General features: G+C 39.6%; 1 protein-coding gene across 3 annotated transcripts in view; it reads right to left on the bottom strand.

The window, feature by feature from the left end:
• Positions 1-24610, bottom strand: part of tmcc1a (transmembrane and coiled-coil domain family 1a) — a 28378-nt gene extending 3768 nt beyond the window's left edge. For 2 of the 3 annotated variants that reach the window (XR_015850076.1, XM_088332309.1), the window contains exons 1-6: positions 24461-24610; positions 19031-19082; positions 18027-18376; positions 3475-3714; positions 2337-3025; positions 2050-2185 (exon numbers count right to left, since the gene is read on the bottom strand). Coding sequence is in view for 2 of the 3 variants with exons in the window: in XM_088332309.1 (XP_088188435.1) it covers positions 2050-2185; positions 2337-3025; positions 3475-3714; positions 18027-18278 (1317 nt within the window). In the remaining variant the exon portion in view is untranslated. Of the gene's footprint in view, positions 1-2049; positions 2186-2336; positions 3026-3474; positions 3715-18026; positions 18377-19030; positions 19083-19205; positions 19370-24460 lie in introns of those variants that run through there. The other variant, XM_088332310.1, reaches the window with a different exon arrangement.
• Between the last annotated feature and the right edge of the window lie 1230 nt (positions 24611-25840).

The following is a 25840-nucleotide window of genomic DNA, read 5'->3' as shown; positions in this document are numbered from 1 at the left end:
AGAAATAATATAAAGACATTAATTTAAATAAGTGATTTCATGATTTAAAAATCTTACTTTTTTTTTGAAAAAAATCTGAAAATATTTACCTGCATATGGAAATGTCACTGTATCTATTATAGAAAGAGAAAGAAGCTAAAGAAGTGTTCTTTAAACAACTGCAAAGACACAAGGCTGCCTTTTAAATTTTTTTTTGGTATTACCTTAGAGAGCAGGTCTGAGACTTTTCTTTCAAGTCAGATGACATAAGAACGGCTTTTCTCAATATTCTCTGGTTTATTAATGGTAGTCAGAAAATACAGCTACAGTGGGTGCCTTGCAAGTGACGCTTGGCTTTGGCGACATCTAGTGGAGATATAAAACTGCAGGTTGTAGTTTAGCTAATGTTCCTTTTGTGATTCTCTCAGCATTGTCTTGCGGGCCACAATGGCTCCACGGGCCATGAGTTATGACAAATAGTGACAGTGACAGGTTTTTTTAAACAAAAATCTCATTTAGTGGACTCAATCTAGTGAGATATTGTGTGTTAATTATGTTAAGCAAAAAAGTAAATGTTTCAGAAATGTGTCAGTTTAAAGTTGCATGGATCAACATACGGCCTGCTGTATGTCACTGTATTGTGTGGCGCAACAGAAAACGAGTGCTACAAAGCACAAGGAAGAATACAAACTAATGAGATTCACAGGGCCCAAATCGTACCATTTTTCTTCTCATGTTTTTCCCAGCCACGGAGTACCCTTAGCAGCAAGATGTTGAAAAATTAGTCAGCTCCCTCTAGGTGAGCCTCACTACATGAAAATAAATACAACGTATCTTGATTCATTATATAGATAGAGATATGAATAGATAGAAAGATAGAGAGACATATAGATAGATGGATAGAGATATAAATAGAGAGATATATAGATAGGGATATAGAGATATATAGAGAGATAAAGAGATATAGAGGTATAGAGATATAGAGAGATAGATAGGTACTTTAGTCATCCCCGTAGGGAAATTCACACTTCAAGCAGTATCCTTGTGTTGAAAATAAAACAATAATAAAGTAAAAGGAATACAATACGTAAATACCCAATGTAACATGTTGATATAGAGTAGTTAAATAGTGCTACATAAAATACACTGTAATAAAAATAGGGTAATATGCAATGTGGGGGTGTGGTTCAATATGGGCTTTTACTCCCCCGGGTGGAGTTAAAGAGCCTCAAGGCATGAGAAAGAAATTATCTCCTCAGTCTGTCCGTGGAACAAGACTGTGACAGCAGTCTGTCGCTGAAGCTGATCTTCCGTTTCGAGATGATGCTGTGTAGTGGATGTGATGAAATGTCCATGATTGACCGCAGGTTTTTCAGTGCCCGTCTCTCAGATACTGTTTTCACTACTCGAAGAGGCTAAACAATACACAATACCCCTAAGATTTTGTGAGGTATTTAGAGACCCACAAAAGTGCAACAAGTCATTCTGTTACGCAGCTAATTAATTCAAATGTATTTTTATAGCATTTTCTTTGCAATAAAATGTGCTTCAAAAACTTTAAATGGACAATAAAAAAACACACTTTTCTCCCGACCCAGTTCGCGGTATTTAAAGGATGAGCCACTTGACAAATTCTGTACAAACCTGAAAATGAACACGCGATTCAGGTGTGTTTAAGGGGGGGTATCACGCAGGTCTGCAGCCCCGAGACCGTGTATGAGACGATTCTAACGGCGAGCGCCGCCGCTTATTTAGAATTTTGCTGACTTTAAACAGTCAGTGGACAGCTTGAGAGTGAGGCTGGCACTAGTGAATTGAACACACCACCTCACTAGTCACACCTGAAAACTAAGTTTGCCATTGTTGTCTACTCAGTTATGTTGCAAGATATGAGATGCTACGAGGAACCCCAAATTTGGTCCATACCTAACAATGAACACAGACAACTGTTCCTTGTGTCCCAGTGTCCTTTATTGGCTGATGTCCCAGAAGAAGAGTTGGGACATTGAGACTAGAGGGGGATTGACACAAGCAAACTTGTTCTTCGTGTCCCCAACAGACAAGACCCACCTGAATGTCGCGGGCCCTCTCGTAGGACTGGTACGCCATCTTCTCCTCCATGCTGGCCAGCTCCTGTTTTAGGTTCAGGATCTCGTTTTGGTGCAGTTCTGTCAGGTCGTTCAGCTGCTCCTCCAAACGTTCGCACCTGAACACCAGCACATGCGCCAGTCAGTGGTGGCAAGCTACAAAGAGGGGTTTCGAGCCTTATAATTCAGTGTGCCTTATAATGCAGTAAATTCAGTTTTTTTGTTTAGGCTAAGAACTGACTTGGGGTGGACAGCAAAGTGCTCCCTTACCTGAAGCGTTCCTCCTGCAGCGCCTGCATGACCAGCGTGTAGTCTCGCTGATAGTGACTTTTCAAGCCGTCTAGACTCTCCTCCAGCCTGACCTGGCCCTCTCTCAGCTCCTGGAGCTCCTGCAAAAGCAGGTCCAGGCCAGAGGCATGAGCCCTATCCAGCGTGTTTCCTTTGGAGCCAGGTGGTCCACCAGGCGCTCCTGTTGTGCTATTTGCCCCTGCAGAGCCGGATGTGGCACTGGAGCAGTCCTCCTCACTTCCGTACTTTGGACTGAACTGGAGATGATGGCCCAGGGAACGGGCTGCCACCACAGCTGCTGCCGAGCCTTCTTCCCCCTGTGGCTCATCTGGCGAGTCTTTGAGAGACGAGATGTTGTCGGCGCTGCCAAACTTATTCCTGATTAGCGAGGCGATTTCCCGAGGCTTGGAGACAACAGCGCCAGCGGCAGAGTGGGTGGCTTGGGAGAAACTGCATAGGCCCCCTTTGACACTGTCTACCACGCCCTCACTGAAACCAGTCACCTTGGCACCCACATCCTTTAGGCCTTGCTGCACGTCCCGCAGGACATCTTTGGGCTGCCGCGGGATTCCGTTGTGCTCAGCCTCACGCAGTTTGCGGTGGTAGTGATCCAGTTTCCTTTGGAGCTGCTGGATACTCTGCGCCGACTTCTGATTCTTCTTCTCAAAAACCTGTCAGCCAAAACCACACTTTCAGATACAGGATTCCCAAATGTAGCATTGTACATATGTGACAGGGGACTTTGCAAACCTGAGCCCTGCTCAAATAATATAAGTCCTAGTTCCTCAAGCAGAGGGAAGATGTGAGTAGGTGAGCAAAAGCAGCCGCTCATCCTTCTCCAGTGTTATCGGCAAATAGCAACCGACAAAACATTGCGAGAAACTAATGTGATGAATTTCCAATCTTTTTCTTGATACCAAAAACATTCAATGAAAATGCTTTACTGAATTCAATTTCCAGCGTCTGAGCGTTTGCGTGTACTTGGGGCACATTTGAGGCTTACATCAATTTCTGTTTAAAGCTCTGGACACTTTAGACAGGGGTGCTCATTGAGCTCTGCACATCTTATTCTGTGCCTACTTTGGTTTGCTGATGTTGGCCAAGGTTATGGATGTCGGACCTGCTTGATGCGTGCACTCTGGTGTTTGTCAGCATTTGTGGCCAGCTCGAGGTACTCGGCGACGTTGTCATCTCGCGCTGTCTGCTCGATCTTGATTTGTTCGGTGAGTTTGAGGATCTTCTGCTGGAGCTGGCTGATGGCCTGCTTGGTGCGCTGAGGATCTAGAGCCACATCGTCGACCGTCGGCGAGTCTACCAGGATGGTGGTTTGGCCCAAACCGCTGACCTCCGACCGCTCGATCTGTGATCCATCACATGAAAAATGAGCATGTTAGTTGCTTGGAGCATAGCTTTACATCGAGAGTAACAAAAGGCCAGATGGGCGGCTTGAGGTTTGTCAAAAAGTTGCTGACATTTCCAAGGTTCTGCTTTTCTGCAAAGAGGGAAGTGGAGAAGGCCACTCCCGGTCAACCCTTGGTGCTCGTCAATCTTTTATTTTGGCTTATATTTTAACCTCACGTAAAATAAAATTATTTGCAAATCTTTGGGATGCAAAACACAACCTAGAAGGTTATCATGTTTTTCTGACCATGCACTCACATTAATCACAAGCAATGCAGTAAGCCATATGAAAAATATACAATAAGGAATATTGTCGTCAAGCTAGCTATGTCTACATGTCTGATTATACATTGATATTCTTGCCCTTTATTCTTAATGAATAATTCAATGTATTAGAATTATATAAATTCATTTGGTCATTAATTCTATTCTCCCTGGTCATGATACACATGCTGATAAGCGGCATGGAAAATGGAAAGACAAGTGGATAATGCAGCATTGATATACTCATTTTCCTTTAATAAAGTGGTTCAGGGAAAAAAAACATTACCCAGTATACCCATCATGTTGTGTGTATTTTTGTGTTGTTTTATGCTGATTGTGAGCAAACTGATTGAGAAAAGGATCAGAATAATACTGTAGCAATTCAATTACTTTTTGAAATGACAAGGAAAAAAAAACTCAGTTTTTTCCTGCAAAGAATTGACTTTTGGCAAAGTTGAAGGCAAACAAGAGTCTTTGAGAGGAGTGGGTGCTATTCTTGTTCGCCAACACAAGGGCTGTGGTGGGGAAAGCCCAGCAGCGACTCCACTTGCTGAGGTAAACCTAGGACAGAAGCTGCTGGTGTTCTTCTAAAAAGCCACAGAGGAGAGGATTCTGGAATACCGCATCACAAAAACATCCCGAGTAATCAATATAGCCCAGAAGATTATTGGCTGCTCTCTACCCAGTCTGCTGGATATTGCAGTCTTTCCAAACGACAGCAAACCCATCAACATTACAAAGGACTCGTTCCACCCCATCCACCACCTCTTTTGCCCGTTAGGTGCTACAGGTCCCTTAAGGCAAAGGAAAAACAGGCTCGGACACAGTTTGTTTCCCACCACCCATAACAAGCGCGCAGAACTGAAAATATACATCTTGTGACTAATTTGAGAAGGTTTTGTTGCTGCGGTTTTGTTGCTGCGGTGTTGTTGCTGCTTAAAGTTATTGCACAACTCTCCAATACACGTTTGTTACGAATATTATTGTCTATATCCTGACAGTCTTTTATCTTGTTTTCCCCTTTGAAGTCTTTATTACATTTTTATCATGGGTGCCATGTTTAATATTGTTACATGCAATGTTTTACAACATAGATCAATCTGACAATAAAGACAATTCAATTCAACAGCATTGTTTACAACGAGACGAGATCAGACATGGATATTTAAGATATCAGGTAATGAAAACTATGTTGCAAGTGTATCATAAGAATAATGAAATAAATTAACACAAAAACATTTAGCAGCAACGAAATTCCCAAATAAGTCGATAACTAAAAATAATTGAATACCAAACCAAAGTGCGTTTTACTGACTGGAGCTTAAGGTCCTGCGATCGCCGTTGGCCCCTATTGACGATCGGCACCGTCTCGAACGGGGAATGAGTGGGAGTTTGAATGCTCACCTTTCCGTGTCCCAAACGCAAGAGTTTCTCCCAGTGCATTTTGGGGGAAAACGCAAGATGATCGTAAGCGAAAATCGAATCCCAGCCAGAAGCCAACGCCAAAGCCGCGACATTAGAGTCCCTGTCCACCCTCACCGGCCCCGCGTCGGCGTGCCCGCCTGCCAGCCCGCCTTTCCGCACGAAGTACGGAACTTGTGTCCGCTCCAGATTGTCTTGTCTCAAAATCGTGACACTCAAGCGGAGCAGAGTGTACAGCCAAGGGTCAAGATGCGACTCTGTCACCAGATTGGGCCCCGCCCTCGCACGCCGGAGAAAAGCGTCCTTATCATCGTCAATACATCACAATCACTTAAAGTGACCGAGAAAATTTGATCTGACGTAAATCCCACTTGAGAAGACGGAGCCGTGCCCCTGCACAATAGTATTGCCCTTTACACATAGGTTAACTGCTGTTAAAACTGTCGATAAAAATTGTTCAAACCTCATATTGTTAGAATATGAAATAATGAAATTGTGAATGTTTAATTGCTGTTAAAAGTGTCGATAAAAAATCTTCAAACCTTATGTTGTTAGAATATGATATAATGAAATTGTCTCATCTCATTAGCCGTACCGCTTATCCTCATTAGGGTCGCGGGGGGGCTGGAGCCCATCCCAGCCATCTCCGGGCAGTGGGCAGGGGACAACCTGAACTGGTTGCCAGCCAATCACAGGGCACACAGGGACACACAACTCACTCGCTCATTCACACCTAGGGACAATTTGGACCGGCCAATTCACCTGAAATGTATGTTTTTGGAATGTGGGAGGAAACCGGAGTGCCCGGAGGAAACCCACGCAAGCACGGGGAGAACATACAAACTCCGCACAGGAAGTCTGGAGCTGGATTTGAACCCACGACAGGTTCCCATGACATGAACTGTGCCGCACAAGCGCTAACCACTGCGCCGCCGTGCTGCCCATAATGAAATTGTGAATGTGTTTATTTGCTGTTAAAAGTGTCAATAAAAATTGTTCAAACGCATGCATTCTCACTAACCCTAACGTTTAACGCGTTAGACTAGCGCTTCTCTCCCCCAAAGTAAATTCAATGCTGTTCTTGGACCGTTAGAATACATACCTGTCAACCTTTAGGCTCCATGCCCGTACAAACTGTCGTATTTTCCCGTACAAAATACAAAATAATCGTACACCATACTTTTTTTTCCGGAATGATGCATGATGGTAAATCCCCAGGCGGCAGACGCATGCGCACAGTAGCATCAAACCGCTCGCTTTGTTTGCAACAAAAAAAAAAACATACCGAGATGGAGGCTTCCGCGGCGAACTCCTTTGACTTGATTGATTTGCCGTTTTGTGATAGTCGGTGTATACCGGATGGTACCCATCATTGACAAATTTGCGTTTTTCCGTACAGATTTTCTCGTACGTCGTACTCGTCTTAAAATGCATAAAAATGTACTTTTTATATAGGTGTACAAAACTGTACAGGTTGACAGGTATGAGAAAACAGACGGTTTTGGTGAATTTTGAAAGGTAGCACTCTGAAATTTTGTCCCAAACTGAAATAATCATTGCAACTGCTATTATCATTGAGTTGGAATACACAGAAATAGAAGGTTTTTATTCTTGCCTGATTTTTTTTTGCAATCAAATGCCAGCAAAAGAGTGGAGCATGGGGATCTTAGCTGGAAAACACGCGAGACAATTGATTGAATCATTACCTAGTACCTTGTCAAATTTTATCACAATCTGAAAAAAACTAAACACACATTTTTCTAATAGTAGGTCAATGCGTCTCCAAAAGTGGCCATTTTGAGACGACCAGTTCAAAGCCCTTGAATGTTATGGCCAATTTTTAGACATTGTGAAAGAATTTCAAATGTTTGACTTCTCTCTCTAAAATGTGAATCCATCGTGCACACGTACTTGTACGAATCGTGCGTAAAAATTAATCACGATTGGCTCTGATATGAATAAACACAGTAAATCTGTACATATTAATTTTGGGAATTCATTGGCTAATCAATGTGTCAATCCACATTTGAATTGGTCACTAATGGCTAAAGATTTTTGAAGCCGAATTGGTCATGACGTTGCTTTCAATGCAGACCCTTATAGGATGTCACGGGTCAGGGGCCGTAAAAAAAACTAACTTGGAATTGGCTAAGAGTGGTGTCACTCAAAAGGTCAAAGAATAACGAAAGTATTGAAAATAATCTGACAGGTCTGTTAATTTTTTGAACGGGAGTAATGAAGCCAAACAGACGGATAAAATGAAGCAAGTCAAACATTACAGAAATGCTTTTAGGTGGATTTAAAAAAAAATAAAAAATCTGTCGGCATTATCGAGGTATATATTTGACACGGTTGGATTCACTGGACTTTTGTGAATGTAACAGTATTTATGGGGAACTGTATCAGGAGAGACGTTATAGGTGCACTATATAGTTTTCGGGTATCTCGTTTCAGACTGACCGTGATGTTTCTGGGATGAGTACATTTTGAAACCTTCCTTTTTACGCCACATTCCTGGTAGCCTATTGGCTAAGATTTGGCGCTCTCATCACATTCTCATTGTATCCAATGCAAATGTGGTCAGCGGTGATTGTCAATGGATCAATCATTGTTCAAATACGGTAATGGGCACCAAAATGATGCGTGTATACTCGACTACAGTACAATTTATTTCAATCCTTTTATTAAGACTGAAAAATTGCATCGTATATATTCAATAACTAATAGAACACTTTTGGTGGTTAAAAAATGTGCTACGTTTATACTAATTATAAACTAAATTCTTGAAAGGTTTCTTTTTTCATGATAATGACATTCCGTAGCACAAAGTATAAGATCAGTATTTACATGGATTTCGATAGATACTAGAATTCACAGGATCGCCCAAAAGTATTGTCAACAACTCAATAAGACCAAAAGGTGCCTCCATGTGCCGTGGTGCCATATTATGTACTACTACAAATTCCCCTCACATTTAACAAGTGTTATCCTTCTTTCAAGCTCAAATAGGATGTGTCATCCGAAAACTGTGTGTTACCACATAACCACAGATTCCAAAAAGATATATTTTTTTCATTTAAACAGACAAGGAGGTTAAAAATAACCAAGATGAATAGAAATATGTGAAGGAGTGAAAAAGACACACTGCGCAAAGAAAGAAGTGTGGTCAGGCAGGGGTCGACCAACTTCTGTCAACAAAATGTTGCTGTTCCAAGAGGAAACACTGGGACCAGTAATACAGTACCGTACGATAATACCCAAGTTTTAGCTAAAAACAATACCAGCCTCATTTTAAGCCAACGCAGTCTTGAGGTGCACATTAAACATAAGCGTGCACTGGGAAATGTCCTTTATTCAGGGTACTATTCCAAAATGAAATAGAGTAACGCTTTGCAAGCACACAGTTAGGAATGATGAGGTGCAAATAAATAAAACAGAATAGAAAAAAAACATCACGATTTTAGGCTGCTTCCTTCCCTGTGGTGTTTGGGAGCAAATTGAGATTCCAGAACCATCCTAAAGAATACAAAACCCATTTTCTACCTTCAGCAAGTGCTTTCAAATATCTGTTAGACAATCACAGATCACCAGCAGTCACCCACCCATTGTAGCCTCCCACCAGCCAGCCAAGTTCCTCACACTTTATGACCACAATACCTTATAGTGCTTGAGCATGCTTAACTTAAAAGAGGTTCACTGAGACTGACAGGACTACTGACGCCTTAAGGACTACTAGTTTACTTTTGTTTCACTGTCAAAAAAAAACCTTGTAAGTTACCTGACATGTGTGGACCTTCTCTACCTGTCATCAACTTCAACTGGCAAGTTATAACAAGATTATCTTGCCCATTCCACGACTGATGTGCTTGTTTCGTTTGGAATATGCTTTTTGCCCTCCAACAGACGTCACAGGGCAGATAAAGAGGGCAAAGGACACGTCTGTGGAAGCCTTTGAGCGGGAGTTCGAGGTGCAAGATAAGGAAGGCCCGCTAACCAGATCGGACTGGCACCGCTGACGTCACCCCCCGTGATGTCAGCGCGTCACCAGGTTTGGTGATGGAAAGGAGCTCATCTGCTTTCAGGCATCTAGTGTCATGTCAACACCCCTGTAATGCTGTCACATACAGAAAATTAACTTTATCAGCATCATCCGCAACGCAACCCTTCCCCTGTAAAAATCAGCAACAAATAATCATGTCTCATGATCAGTTGGAAGAGAAAGTGTACAAACTCCATTGCTGCATTGTTTTTTTCCATTAAAAGTCCATTAAAAATGCCATGTTACTAAACAATGTCACATTTAATGTTGTTTTTTTCTCTTACATTGGATGTTACCAAGTTTTAATTCCCACACACAATAATAGTTTAAGTTAAAAAAATGTTTTGAACATCACAATTTGCTTGTTTCCCCTTTAAGGGCATCCAAAGGGGGCAACAATGAGACCCATTCATCAAGTCTGTGGATTTACATAATCCCATGTGATGCCAAATTCAGCGCGCGTGCAAGCACAAAACACACAGTCACACAAAAAGTTTTGTTTTCTGATCAGTGTTGACACATTCCTTTAACATAATGTATTTCCTAACGCCTTACTCTAAATTTAACTAGCGCAACCGATTGCATAATCATAACCCTGACCTCAACCAAAGTCCAAATGAAACTTATACCAAGAGTTAAGCCTGAAAATGGGGTCAGGACACATTACGTCCAGCAACATGTCCTTCTAATAAGGAATATAGTTATCATAAAAAAAAAATCCTTAAAATGAGTTTTGCAATACCGCAGAAGGCCGTCAACATTATAAGGGACTCTGATTACCCTAGCCAGAACCTCTTTGACATGTTGAATGATTCAATGAATTCCTTTATTTTCATTATACAAGCATGGCAAAACTAGAGGGCTTCCCTTTCCAGTGCAAGCAAAACAAGATAAAAGGGTTAAAAACGAGCAACAGGGTAAAAACGTTAAAAAAAACAATATATTAATGATTTATAATAAATATGTGCAAAATCACAGTTGCAGTTGTCCATTACATTTTGCTCATGGACACTGTAGATGAGCGTTCAGGGTGATAATGGCTCTTGGGAAAAAGCTGTTCCTCATTCTGCCCTCTGGTAGGCGCTACAAGTCCATTAAAAGAAAGAAAAACAGGCTCTTGGGCAGTTTCTTCACCAGGGGCATCACCACACTAACAAAGCGTGCAAAACTGAAAATACATATCTTGTGGGTTTTGTTGCTGCTAATCTTATTACACTACTCCCCATTGCACTCTTGTTACAAAGCAGTATTCTTCCATTGAACTATTATAATATTGGCCCCTCACGGAGCATTATGTTGATTTTAGCTATTAATTCTGAAAGTCTTTTATCTTGTTTTTCTTTATTAAATGTTTACCCTGGAGTGCCATGTCTAATCTCGTTGCTGGTCTTCCACAAACCAGTTTTCACGTGATGTGATTGCACAAAGTATGTGTGGAGTGTGTAGGCTTAAGTGAGTCACCTGGTTTCTTTATGCGATGGACAACAGAAAAATACTATAATTACACCATGCGAGGTGAGAACGATTGTCTTTACAGTGCTCACTTAATCTAATCTATCTAAATCCATCCAGCTAAAATAAAATACTTTTTAAATCCTGCTAATGTCACGTTGATATCAATGACAATAAAGACAATTCTACACATACATCCTTCTGGCAACTTTATGGGGGCAATTTCCGCAGAAAAACTTAAACCTTTACTGACAAGGACTATTGGCAGACAGAGGAGCCGTTGAAACACACCAATGTCATTGTCTCGGCAAGTGCAAGCAGCATGCGTGTTTTTTGTCTGAAGTGTTGTTTTAAGTTTAAGGGCTATACAAATAAACATGACTTAACTTGTTGTCCTTGACAGAGTGGAAAAAAACAAAAAAAAAACATTTTTCCTAGTCGAGATGAAAGAGTTGCCATAAACTCGGATTCAACTGGCGGCCTGTGATGTAACACAAATCCGAACGGAACGTCACCCATTCTGATTAACATGTTTACACAAGCCAAGTCAAAAAAGATATTTGACGTATATAGCAGTCAATGGCAAAATATTCAATTACTTTGGAAAATAGACCATTTTCATGTTTGCAAAACAATAAATATGTCATGAAATAGGTACCCAAAGGTCAAGTTGAGGACTAGTAAGCAAGGTTAAAGCCTGTTTGAGATGAAATGGTCCACCTTAAGACCGGGGGTCTAATTTAGCAATGTAGATTCTAAAGTGCCTTTATAGATAGGAGCAAATTGGCATGGTTATAGAAGATAGAAGATTGGATTCGGCTGATCATTGATGAAAGCAAAGTTTGAAATCATTAGTTCTAATCTTACCAATTTCTCGACTATACTATACTATACTATACTATACTATACTATACTACACTATATGTATTTTGAAACTCATTTGATTCATAAAAAACTTGTGACTTTTCATGGAGGACACAAATAGTCTAAGTGACCCCAAACTTTTGAACGGTAGTCTATAAAAATGTAATACATATTTATTTTCATCCAAGCTGAATGGCCCGGCGTTGTGTGGCTTGTTAAAACGTGTGAATAAGAAACAATTGCATCAATCAAGGCATTGGAGTGGTGGTCAGAAGCTACAATACCCACTTTGGCTGCCAGAGGGCATTCAAGACCCAACAAAGCAGATCACACGAAGCAGATGTTTATCGATTTTGTTGGTATTTATTGGAGGTGTCTTGACACGAAACCTAGCCAAAGATACTTGCAGAGGAATATAATACAACTGTGCAAAATTTCACAAAAATGGGTGCAGCCGTTTCGGAGCCTATAAGTCACATGCAAACACAACTATACACACAAAGCGGGATTTATAAAGTATTTTATTTTAGCTGGATAGATTTAGATAGATTAGATTAAGTGAGCACTGTAAAGACAATCGTTCTGACCTTGCATGGTGTAATTATAGTATTTTTCTGTTGTCCATCGCATAAAGAAACCAGGTGACTCACTTAAGCCTACACACTCCACACATACTTTGTGCAATTACATCACGTGAAAACTGGTTTGTGGAAGACCAGCAACAAAAAAAAATAGAAAGACGTCTATTCATTAAATGTGACAATATTGACATATTTACTCATCAATGTCTCAGCAACATGCACCAGAGGGGCATTTAAAATACATCAATTGAATCTCTTGACATTGTTCTTGTTTAGGAAGAAAGTGGGGAGCCTAAAATATTTAGGTTTATGATAAGCATTAAGAGAGGAAGCCATAAAGAGAGACTCACAGCTGCAGGGGGCAGAGGCCGGGTAATGTCCGTGGTTAACAAGCTGACGACGGCCTCCATTGCGCACACAATGTCATCGCTTCCGTTTCCACAGCGACAGTCAGCGCCAATGAGAAGATGGGGTCTCCAGCTAACCCTTCAGCACCCGCTTGGCTCACATACACTCCATCAGCCATGTGAGTCAAAGAACAACAATGAATCGACTGCGAACAAGTGGCCAGCCTTTTTTATTTCTCCGACAGAATACCCAGAAAGTCGAGTCTTCCCAGGCGGGCAGGACTTCAACTCTCTCCATCCAGGCACATTCAAGGTTAGTCCCTTGCTACCAGATTGTATCAAGTCTTAAAGGTCTGCACAAAGGTAGATTTTATGTCCTTGGTCAACCAGCTTGCTTAAGAACGCTTCCACAAGGCTGTTACTAACAAAGTGACAACATACATCAGGGCGTGCATGTGCTGAGGTGGGAGGGATTTTCATACGCTTGAGTGTTCCAGGCTTGATGAGGTGCAGGAAAGGATCACAACTTGATTTCGTCAAAGGCAATAGGTCTGCCGAGTAATAAGGCACCCAAGACCAGGTTTGTCACAGAATCTTGTAACCCCAGGTTGGAAATCAATTTGAGGTTGAATTTACACTCTTCAGGGCCACACAAAGAACTACAGAAAGCGACAAATCCCTACTCATGAAGTCATGTGACCATTACAAGGCAGTCATTCAAACCCTCATTGGTGGTGACGGCGCTACCACGACCTGGACATCAACCCGACAAGTACGAGAAAGAACTGTGGCAAGGTCAGCTGACAAAAAAACAGAGATCCCGCAGTCAAGACCAAAAATAGCGGGGATCAACTGGGATTTAAAATCACTCACAAACATTGATTTATTTGCTGGAGAATGTAACACAGATTAGTCAGTTCAAAAGAAGAATATATCAAGGATAAGCCTAATCTTAGAAAGCATGTTTGGATTTGTCTTTTCATGTAATATTTTTACAGACTTTATCAATTAGCGCTACTAAAAGCAAACAATGTCGATACATGAGTTGGGACCACATACTTTCCCAGTGTGTGTGAAGAAAAAAGGTAGATCCTGACCTTGACTCAACTACACGGTTTAAATGCTCAAGACGAAAAACTAAAAATAAAGTACACGTACCCACGCATAGAAAGACAGTTGGCCATGATCTCCATCCAGCCATGTGAGAAGAGGAAAACATTACTTGAGAAGGTTAAATTTATGCTCTTGAGCGTTTCATTTTCCTCTAAGAAAGATGCTGGCCACACTGCAAATGAAAATTGTTTTGGGGCACTTGTATCCAGGATCTTGCTCTTTGGGCCACTTGTCTCTATGATCTTGTTCTCTCAGTCACAACCACAATCAGAGGTCATGCAACCCTTTTCCAACTTAGGACCATGGTCAAAGTTTTAGGGGTGCGATTTTAATCCCCATTGCTTGAGACTTGGCTTCTAACCCTCAATATCTCCAACTTTAAGTTGGAGATATTGAGGTGAGGAAGACAGCAACACTATGTTATCTGCAAAAAGCAGACATGCAAGATTGGGGCACCAAAACGGACACCCTAAACCTGGGCTGCCTGCGCCTCGAAAATTGGTTCTCAAAGGCGGTGAACATAACACAAAGGACAGCCTTGGTGGAGCCAATATAGACTTAAGTTCGATCGGTAGATAAATGAGCATATATTGCAAACAGCATCCCAACAAAACTGCATTAAAATGGTACGGTTCTGTACCAGCGCTGATTAGCATGGATTATTATGTATTATTGTTACTTGCTACACTAGGTATTTTTAGCTAAAAAAAAAAAAATTACATTTCATTAATTTTGTAATGCGATTATGGCATTGTTGTTGGCCTCTTTTTCCAGCGCACTTTAACTTATGTAAAGGTGAGGCCATCATCCATGACGATTGTGTTACTTTATCCAGCATTGTAAAATCACTGTTCTACTTGACCAGGGAATTTCACGTCTGTTAGCTGTTCTTTGCAAGAACTTTTCACAAAAGTGTTTTTACCGTAGCCATAGAATTTATAGTGATGCCATGGAAAACCAGCTCACCTCCCTTCACTTGGTAAATGGTCAGCGATGTTCCCAGTGAAAGAAAGTCCTTACAATATGCCTTATTTTAAAGGTTACGCCACTCTATCTAGATGTATTTGATTGATTCCTGGAATGCTCACAGCAGTTTAGTTTCAGTTTTTGGTTAAGGGGGCGTGAAAGGAAGAAGGTGCTTGTTGCTTTAGTGATGTTTGTTTGTACCTTACCTAAATCATTGTAGAGATATATCTAAATATTTTGGCAAACATTTTATATTTCAGAACAAAATGTCATATTTTTCGTACTATCAGGCCCACGCAAAAACCATGCGCCTTATATGGAGACAAAGTTGAAAATGCATTACTATATTTGTGTAATTATTGAACATTTGATAAACGTTACTGCTGACCGCAATTGCATAATAATGGTGGCAACAGGAATTGAACTGGATAGCTAGGTAAGAGCACTTAATCCTAACCACCAGGCTGCTAGGAAAATGGACGGTTGTTAAGATTGCATAAAAATAATGCCAATAGGAATCAAACTCAAATCTTATTATTATTATCACACTAATTTCAGTCACAGTACCAGATATGTTAGCGTAGAAAGAATGTTGTTTCACTTTTTCTCAGCTCAAAGCAAGCATTGTCAAATCAAATGAAAATAGCAAAAGTTATACCAATATGCAAAAATGGGAACAAGCACATCTGTTGTGGAGTACCACAGGGTTTTATCCAGGGACCAAAGCTATTTAATTTATATATTAGCGATATTTTTAATGTTTCAAAACTATTGAAAATAGTAATATTTGCAGACGACACTAACATTTTCTAATCAAATGATAACAATATTGATTTGGTAACCTGTAATTATCGCGAACTAATTAACCTAAAAGTATGGATGGATATAAATAAATTATCTTTAAATTTCAATAAAACCAAAGTAATATTCTTTGGTAATTGTAAGGCAAATCAAGATTCAGAAGTAAAAATGGATGGTGTCGCAATAGACATTGTATGAGAAATTAAGTTTATAGGGGTCATAATAGACAATAAATTAAGTTGGAAAACACACATCAGACACATACAAACTAAGCTATCTAAAAGCATTTCAATAATTAATAGAACCAAATTTCTTTTAAATTATAATGCATTGTATTTATTATATTGTTCTCTCGTTCTGCCATATTTAACATATTGTGCAGAAGTCTGGGGCAATAATTACAAAAGTTCACTACAGCCCCTTTTTATCCTTCAAAAACGTGCAATAAGAACCATACACAGGGTAGGATATCGGGATCATACCAATATTTTATTCATGCAGTCCAAATTATTGAAATTGGATGATTTAATAAAATTTTTCACTTCACAACTGTTATTTAAGGTCAACAAAAACATAGTGCCAGAAAACATACAAAAATTATTCACTCGGAAAGAGGGAAATTATAACTTGAGGGGCTGTGGTGAATTCAAAATCCCAAAGGTGAGAACCACCAGGAAAAGTATGTGTGTGTCTGTGTGTGGAGTCAGACTTTGGAATAATTTGCAAAATGAGATCAAACAATGTCCAACTATCCATGTGTTCAAAATTAAATACAAAAAAGCATTACGGGCGAAATACAGGGATGAAGAAAATGGGATATGAGGGAGATTGGAAATACTGCATTTCAAACTATGGTTAACTTGTTGTTACTCTTGCTATTATTACATCAGAACTGTTATAAGTATTGTGTTTATTTTTATTGTAATTATCACTGGTGCCGCAGTGACATTATGCGCATTATGACGTTGAAGGATGGGTATTGCGAAGATTAGTGTACAAAATATGTGATTATTGTAACTATTATAATTATTGATATCTGACCTATGTAATAAGTATATCCATGAAATTTTGTTGTATTGGACACAAGAGGAGCTATCTATAAAATGTATTTAATAGAGAAGATAAAGGGGGAGGAAAAATAAGCATCTGCCTCTGACTACCCCTTTTCGAACATGTTATGTGACATTATTTTGTTGTTGACTTATTGTTTTTGTCCTGTTTTTATTTTTATGTTCGAAATAAAAGTTTTCATTCATTCATTGAAAGTAAAAAATCTTTTGAATATGTGCGGCCATCTTTTTTATTTATACCTTTCAGGACGACTAAATTACTTCACACAATCCCATTGTCTTTATTCAGTTCAGAATGACCAAATAATTCCCAACAGGGCCTTTCTCTTCATTCAGTTAAGAATCTTGTGTGCTATGTAAAGACTGTGAATTGGGTGTACCATCGACCGGTTTATTGATAAGATAAGAGCTAATGCCATTTCATGTGTTGTCTGTATCGCAAGCGGTCTAGTGGATAATATCAGATGTACTCTATGCTGCAATCTATGTTTGATTCCAGTTGATTCCCATTGCATCCAACAGGGTTTGTATAGCCCTTTCATGGCCAATTTCAAGCACGTTTTGAGGTCTTTCAAAGCCAATTGTGTGTGCATTTATCGATACATGGTTATCATATTTGGGTAAGTCGCAAATTTGTTTGTAAATTTAAACAAATCGTGTGCAAACATTTTTGAGACAAGTCTCTCTCCTTATAAGTGTTGGGTAAAGTTATTCTAATAACTTTTGTTTTTATTTACAGAAAAGTTCATCCTATTACATTTTACCTTTGGTAAACGTTACCTTATTTTTTTGCAAGGCCCATAATGAATGTCCATATTTGACATGTAGTCCTTGTACAGGTGTATCATGCACTTGTCCTCTTGGGTGTGACCCATTAGGGATATTGACCCTTCATAGGACAATGCCATACAAACTAATGGCAGCTGCTGTCATCCAGGAGGGAAGAAGAAATGCGATGGCAAAGCTGAGCCACGAGAGAACAGTGTTGGTGTCATTTTTCAGCAGACTTTTAGTGAAACATGGCAATAAATTCAAGAATTTACAAGCACTTGACCCAAAATTCAAGCAGTTTTCATCCCTTGAAAACACAACATTGAATTTCAACCATTTTAAAGACATCAAGCACCCATACTGACCCTGATCCAATGTTATGCATGAGTGATTAATCAGTAAATGTGCAATACTGGACTCTTTTGTTTAATTCCAAGCGCCTTTACAGTCTGGTGCGCCTTGAATGTGAAAAAAAAAAAAAAAACATGAAAAAATATTTTTGGAGGGTGCGCCTTATAATCCGGTGCATCTTATAGTGCAGAAAATACGGTATTTGTTTGTGGTGCTTACATATCACTTACCCGGTCCGTCTCCTCTGTTGACTGGTACCCTGACGAGTGCAATGCATCGCCCCCCGTGCAGCTGGTTGCAGGACTGCTGGGGGCCATGTCGGCAGCCGAGGGGGAGCGCGGGCGGCTCACGTGTCGCTGCGGGTCATGCGTGTAGCGGCGATGTGGGGTGCGAGGGCTACCTTTTAAAAGAGGGTCGCAGTCTCCGCTCCCAGATCCAGAGCCCTTACTTCGCCGGCTCTGCAAACTGGTCCCGCGCCTCATTGCGTGGGGATTTGATGGGTCGACGCCTGGGTTGATGTCCAGAAAGCAGGACCTCGAGGAGTCCTTCGAGACCAGGCGGAAGGGGCTGCCTGCTTAAACTACAGATAAACATAAGAACAATTACATTTTTGCTCCGTTGGAAACACTTGATACAAGCAACACGCCCCCTAGATGTAAATAAACCCCAAAAAGCACGACGAGGGAAACAACTCTTTGCTGTACCTGATGATTATTTGGACTTTGAAAGACAATTAACTCATAAATAACTCAATCACAATATTCTACTTTTCTGAGATAGTTCTGTATTAGAGAATTAAAATGTGTTTGGGCTTCGTTATTCTTTATCTAAATATTCTGGAGTAAAATCAAATGATATATTTTTGTTTATTGGAATTAACTGTTTGAAAAAGACCTTGGATAAAAATATTCATAATTCACTACCTTTGTGTGAAAAAGATATTTGTCCCAGAATTATTAAGCCTTCGATATAACCAAATCAAGCTCAAATGCAGGGAAAATAAACATCAACTTCTGACTGTTTGGATGCAGACACCAACGTACCAGTAGATTGTTTCCAATGGATCAATTTAATGTGAGACAGAGTGTAAAGTAGTTCAAATACCTCTGGGTAGACACTAGCGTGGTCACTCAAGCAAACGATAACACCACTGTGTGGTATAACAAGTCATCTACTTTATAGGGTAATGGATTGAGACATGAGACAGCTGACAAAACAAAATAAATCCACCTACCATCAGTGTATGTGTCCCCAGCTCACGACAAGAAAAAAAGAAAAGGCGTCACCTGAGAGAAAACAAATCATGTCAACAATTTACAATGATGACCTGATCCTCAAACCAGGCAAACATTCGCTTATTCTCTTCGCACTTCATAAGAACAACAAAATACAGGTCGGGTGACACTGACTTTCACCGTTTGCATATTTCATATCCTTGTGGTATCTCGCCTTGCTCTGATAACATTGGGCCAACTTCAAAGACACCGCTGTTGTCAAGACAGGAGCCGAATCAGAGCTTAAATACACGATCCGCTCGGGTTGCTCCAAGTGCCGCTCGAGCCACATTGGTGAGATGAGGATCGCCTCACTAACTGGCAGCCCGCCCATCTCGCGGCATCGCTTGACTGGTGCTAGTGTGGCTTTGTGAGAACACAAGCAGATACTGTTTGGGGAGCATGGCTCTCCTCCACCTTCCTTTCAAGTTTGAAAGAGTGAAAGCTGCTTTGTGCATTGGTACAGGCAAATCTTAATCTAGTAGGATTAAGCAATGGAATAATTCAATGATCAACCTCAAAGTAACCATTGAATAATTGTCCATTATTTTAATCATTTGTAGCCTTTCAAGTAATAACCTTAACCCTTAGACCTAAACCTAAACTAGTACGTTTACCCTAACCTAATCTAACCTAATATAACCCTACCTCCTTAACCCTTACTTTGGGAGTTTGTGTTAGGAGTGTGTGCCAAGATTAACAACACATTAAACATGCAACAGGTTCACCAGTGTTGACGTGTCACTTTGGCAAATAGATTATAAAAAGAGTTGGCACCAACTAAAATGATGACCTTTTGCCTAGTGTCAAGTTCAACTGGGAAAAAAATTAACATATTCCCTTCAGCAGATGCATCTACAAAGGATTAGCAGAAACATTAACAATTGTTATTTTTGTGTGCGCATGTGTGTGCCTGTTTTAAGCAGACAATAGCATGTTTGTGTGAGTGGTGACAGCGGAGATGAGTCAGCAGCATGTAGCTAAAAAGCATTATACCGAATCAAACTGATTGGTGGGAAAGAATAACTAAATAAAAATACTATACAGTATGTGTATAGATGGATAGGTCTGATGCAACTGAACATCTAGAGAGTTTGGAACTAAAAAAATATTCACAAATGGCTGAGTTATCCCTATTTAGGTTCACGTCCAAATAATGTACACTGACATACATTGTGCTGCCAAAAACAAATGCATGCCATGAGGGTTAAGAAATAAGGTACCATTCACCCTGAATATTTAGGCATGGGCAACCATGCGTGCCACATCAGGGGCAACCCGTAGGGTCAAAGTGTGCGTGAAAGAATGGTCCAATGTCTGAGAGGAACGGTCATTGGTTTCGGGCACAAAGTCCTCTTAGGCAAGCTATCATTCTTTGAGCCCCAGCTGACAATTTGTCCTACTCACGAATATTCTCTGACGCCAACAAAGTCTAACTTATATTAGCATAAGAAAAAAAAAGATCAACGGTAGGAAAGCGAGCCAGAAAAATAATCAAGACGTCCTTTTGCACATACAGTACATCAATCAATCTGAGAAGTTTGCAAAAATAAATGACGGGCTGACACCGCACTAAAAAGGCTCTCTGTGCTTTACAGCAGTGTTTTTCTCAACCTTTTTTGAGCCAAAGCACACTTTTTTCATGAAAAAAAATCACAAGACACACTCTTTGTCAAAACAAATTTGATTTACAACATTAGTTTTATGTTTTTAAAATATTTTTCAAACTTAAATTGACAGTACAACGTTTTCTTATCATTTGTGGTCAATATACCTTAGGAGGTTATCAAAGTTGTTCATTTTCATTCATAATTTTGCAGTATTCTTCATTTTTGTATATATATATAAATATATATATATATATTCTCAGTAGGGTCGTGGAGGTGCTGGAGCCCATCCCAGCCATCTCCGGGCAGTGGCAGGGGGGCACCCTAAACTGGTTGCCAGCCAGTCGCAGGGCACACTGGGACAGACAATTTGCTCGCTCATTCACACCTAGGGACAATTTGGACCGACAAATTAACCTGACATGCATGTTTTTGGAATGTGGGAGGAAGCCGGAGTGCCCGGAGAAAACCCACGCAACCACGGGGAGAACATGCAAACTCCGCACAGGAAGGTTGGGAGCTGGATTCGAACCCAGATCTGTGCCGCACACGAGCTAACCACCGCATCGCCGTGCTGCCTTTTAACCATTTTGTCTTCCTATATTGTGTTTACTTTAGAAAAAAAAAAGAAAAATTAGTTAAAAGAGCAAAAATTGATTTCCAGTAGATTTTATTAACGACATTTTATATATATATATATATAAAATCAGTGTTCTCGTTTGCCCGCGTCCCTGTGTCCTAGACGCATCATTTTTGCTCGGGAGGCATCGTCTCAAATAACTGTGGCGGGACAGCAAAACCAAGAAGAATATACGAACTGAAAAATCTGAAAGTATAACTGCTTTGTATTACCAATTAACTGTGAAGATTAAAACTAAAAGATAATATGGATTAATATAATTATTTCAGCAATATTAATTTGTATAATGTACAATATTGTTGTGAACTGAAAAATCTTGAAGTGATAACTGATTTGTATTACCAATAAACTGTGATGATTAAAACTGAATTAATATATAAATGTATATTATATATTTGTCGCCGATTTACAATTTCACTCTCGATAACACTAAATTTTGGGGACCCATAGAACTCTGTTGGGACCCATAGATTTTTGAGCATGCGAGTCCCCTGGACCCATCACTTTTCAGAGGTAAAATGAACACTGAATATATATATATATATATATATATATATATGTTTTTTTTGTAAAAACAAAAAAATAACTATAATTTGTCAAATTCATGGGCAGATAATTGTAAATAAAAACATAAAATACATATTCAACCATATACTGATATGCTTAATACCCTGTATTATTTCCTGAGCCACTGTGACCAAAAAAAATTATAAGATCAATTGAGGTTATAAGATCATTTAAACGGACGTTGTGATTTTCTTTGCGCATCTTCGTGGTAAAAATAACGTAGCATGAGACTAACATGATTGTCCACATCTCATTGCTAGGGGTAACCCCCCCAAAAAAAACATTGTGAAAGGCTAGGCAAGAAATTACATCAAAACGTGCAGTTTGGTCACTTTGAGTCTCCTAGCTTGTTTTCTTCCCTGTGCTTTTTTTGCACTTGTTTTCAGTTTCACTTCATTATACAGTGACATCCAGTGGTCAAATAATACTCACTGTGTCTCTTTAAGATGAAACGAGTGTCAAGAATCTATTTTAAATGTTTTCAAATGATCCTGTGCCAAAAGATTTTTTTCAGAACAAAAAAAAGTGTGCATGTTCTCAAAATGATTTGGGAAACACTGCTTTCCTGCTTTACTTCAACACTGCCCATCTTGACTTCAAAAGTCGGCTTCTGTACTCCCTCCATGACTGTATTCTGATCAGTGGAGGGCAGGGCTGCACAGTTAACTGAAATCGAATCGACATCGTTAAGTGACGTAGTGCGATAGTGTAACCGCAAAACACTGCACTTTTTTTCAATGATTCATAGTTTCAGTTTGTGGTTTGATTGACGGAGTGTTCGGCCAATAAGAGTTGTCACATTTTGCGGTTTAACAGCACCGGCCAATCAGAAGCATGTTTTAATGGCATGAGGCAAAGTTTGCAATACACGTGTGTGCACAACTTTGATAGACTGGTGTAAGGTGCGAGTCAGTCTCCATCTGTGACTCTTGTGTTTCTAATAATCACAAACACCTTGAAGAAGGTACAGTTAACTGACGCTTGCGTGTAGCTAGCCAGCCTCTCTCTAATTCGTTTTCCTACACTGAAAGGAGTAGCCCTCCAATTGCGTTGTACTTTTGTATAACGACAATAAAGATTATTATTATTATTCAACTGCAATCCTGTTTGTATTGGTAAATCTATAGTTAGTTTGTTGCGGTCGTATACTCTCAGCCTCTAAGGAGGTACATTTGCATGTCATTATATTTAAGGATTTCAAGCACTATTACGAACCCTGTGCATTATACACCATGCCTGGGGGAAAAAAAATAAAAAGTCTCGGACATTATCCTGAAATGGAGGACATCTTCGAGTGTATTGAAGCCAAAATAAGAACTAGATATGGAGTGCCTTGGCTGTTTTAGTTAGCAAGCTCTCAAGATTGCACAAGCCAAGAAATATGAAAGCTTTGCTGCTTCCACAGGCTAATGTACACATTTTATAAACATACCTTTTAACATGTACGTTTTTGCCGTACAAAGTACGTTTATTATGCATTTTAAGATGTGTACGACGTACAAGAAAATCTGTACAGAAAAACGCAAATTTGTCAATTATGGGTACCATCACTTTTTAGAGAACCAGCTTTTTTGGCTCAACTCATTCAAGAGAGCCGTCTCTCAAATGGCTCACTTGCTTTGATGCATTATATTACGAATTATTTTGTTGTACAAAGAAGTTAAAAAAAAGGAAGTATAAAAAGAGAAAATGAAAAAAAGACATGTTTGTGGTTATCCCTTTAATCAGTATATTACCAACAATAATTTAATGCAGAAAATGAATTAATAATTTGAATAAGAAAATGTATTATTCTACTTCATTATATTTGCATGTATTTTTTCCTTCTACAGTGAACATCCAAGCTACTTAATTTTTGAACTTTTTTTATAATAAACCTTATTCATGTCGAACAACTCAGGATCTCACAACAAAATGTTAATTAACAATATATATGATATAACACAACACATGTACAATATCACATGTTAAACTACAAAAATAAACACGTTTGAAAAGAAAATATGGTGTAAGATTATTTTGTATTTTGTAAGGGAAAATACTAGTTTGTAAGGGCATGGAGCCCTGTAGATTGACAGGTATGGTAACGCAATTACTAAGGAAATAGTAGTTGTAACTTTTTTTTTCAGTAACCGCTGAACAGTATTTTGAACTTTTCATTGCTAAATTCATTACTATCGTTGTTGTGTTGTTTTCGGAATAGTTTTACTTCCACGAGCGGTTGGCTATCTTTCGTCCACAGGAGTATCTGACTGACACCTATCGTCCGTCCATCGTGGAGCACATCCATTCGCGCTTAAGTCATCCTCACCCACACAATAATCTGAGAACAACAAAGATGATGCTTTTCCATTTCTATAAGCACGGGGAAAAAAAAACACTTTTCAGGGGTGTGCAAAGAGACAACGACAGCGTCGTTGAACTTGACACACTCAGCAGGTTGACGGTCCCGTTATGTCAAGTCCGCCCAGGTCGGATTGAGCGATCTCGAGGACGCTCGCTCGACAACCAGCACCAACAATCAACTACACAAAATGGATCTTGAAACACATGTTCTAGAGACTAGAGCGACTTACATGGTCGATCTGGCCGGACACGAAGTGCCTCGCGGGAGCCCGACTCTCGTGGCTAGCCCCAGTTAGCTAGCAAGCTAGCGGTATCCCTGACGTTGAGTGTGCGTCGTCCGCTTGAGCTACGCCCGCCCACTCATCAGTGACGCGGACACGTCAAACTCAGCAGGGAGATGAATGGCTTGCCGAATATATCAAGTCATGTTTATTTGTATATCCCTTAATCACAAGGAGTCTCAAAGGGCTGCTCAGATTATTGCAAACCACAGACTATTATTACACAATTCCCTGATCTAAAACCTACACAAGGGCGAGGAAAAACCTTAAAAACCTCAACATGAGGAAAATGAAGAAACATTGACAAGGGACCGCACATGAGGTAACCCTCCTTCCTGGATGACCAGGCTGCAACGGATGTAAACAAATGAAACAAAAATGGACGAAACAAACGAATGAAAGTAAAAAGGAAGAAGGGAAAAGGAAAAAAGCGGGGAAAAAAAGAATGAAAAGAGGAAAAAGCAAGAAAAATGTAACAAAAGAGGAAAACAATAATACAGAAGAAGAAAAGAGAAAGAAAAACAAAGAAGAAAAAATAATAAAGCTTGAAAAAAGACAAAAAAGGGTAGGATAAAGAAAAAAGAATAAAAGAAAAGAAGGAAAAAGGGAGAAGAAAGCAAGCAGGATAAAAATAAGAGGAAATAATTAAAAAGCTAGGAAAAAACAAACAAACTAAGAAAAAAAGAAAAAAATATGAAAAAAGCAGGAAAAGATGGGTTTTGGGGTTTGTTACGAGAATATTGTAATATTCTGCACAAAATAAGTTAATACGTTTTTGTAAAATCGATGAGCCTCCTAAATTGTTTATTTTTTTCAATCTGCTGTGAAATTTTAACTCATTTAAACTTTTTTATACTAAACAACATTAAACTGGATAACTGGAAAAACAGTACAATGAAAAATAGTGCATTGGTAAATGGTAAATGGTCTGCATTTATATAGCGCTTTTCAAGTCAATGAAGACCTCCCAAAGCGCTTTACAATGTGCTTCACACTCACCCATTCTAACACACACACACACACACACACAGACACACACACACACAGACACACACACACACACACACACACACACACACACACACACACACACACACACACACACACACACACACACACACACACACACACCAATAGGGAGTCAGCCATGCAAGGCACCTACCTGCTTATTGGGGGCATTAGGGATGACATTAGCAGCAACAGGAATACAGTAATATTTTTAATTTACATAGGCAAGCCAACATGTACATTTTCACAGTCTTGTGCTCATTTTTAGGGAGTTAACGGCCCTGCAAAAAACTTTCTCCATGCCAGTTATTCCTTAGGACA

Source organism: Urocampus carinirostris, chromosome 3 (assembly GCF_059441175.1).
Source record: "Urocampus carinirostris isolate Australia breed hairy pipefish chromosome 3, RoL_Ucar_1.0, whole genome shotgun sequence".
Classification (NCBI taxonomy): Eukaryota; Metazoa; Chordata; class Actinopteri; order Syngnathiformes; family Syngnathidae; genus Urocampus; species Urocampus carinirostris.
This window is presented reverse-complemented; position numbering and strand designations above follow the sequence as displayed.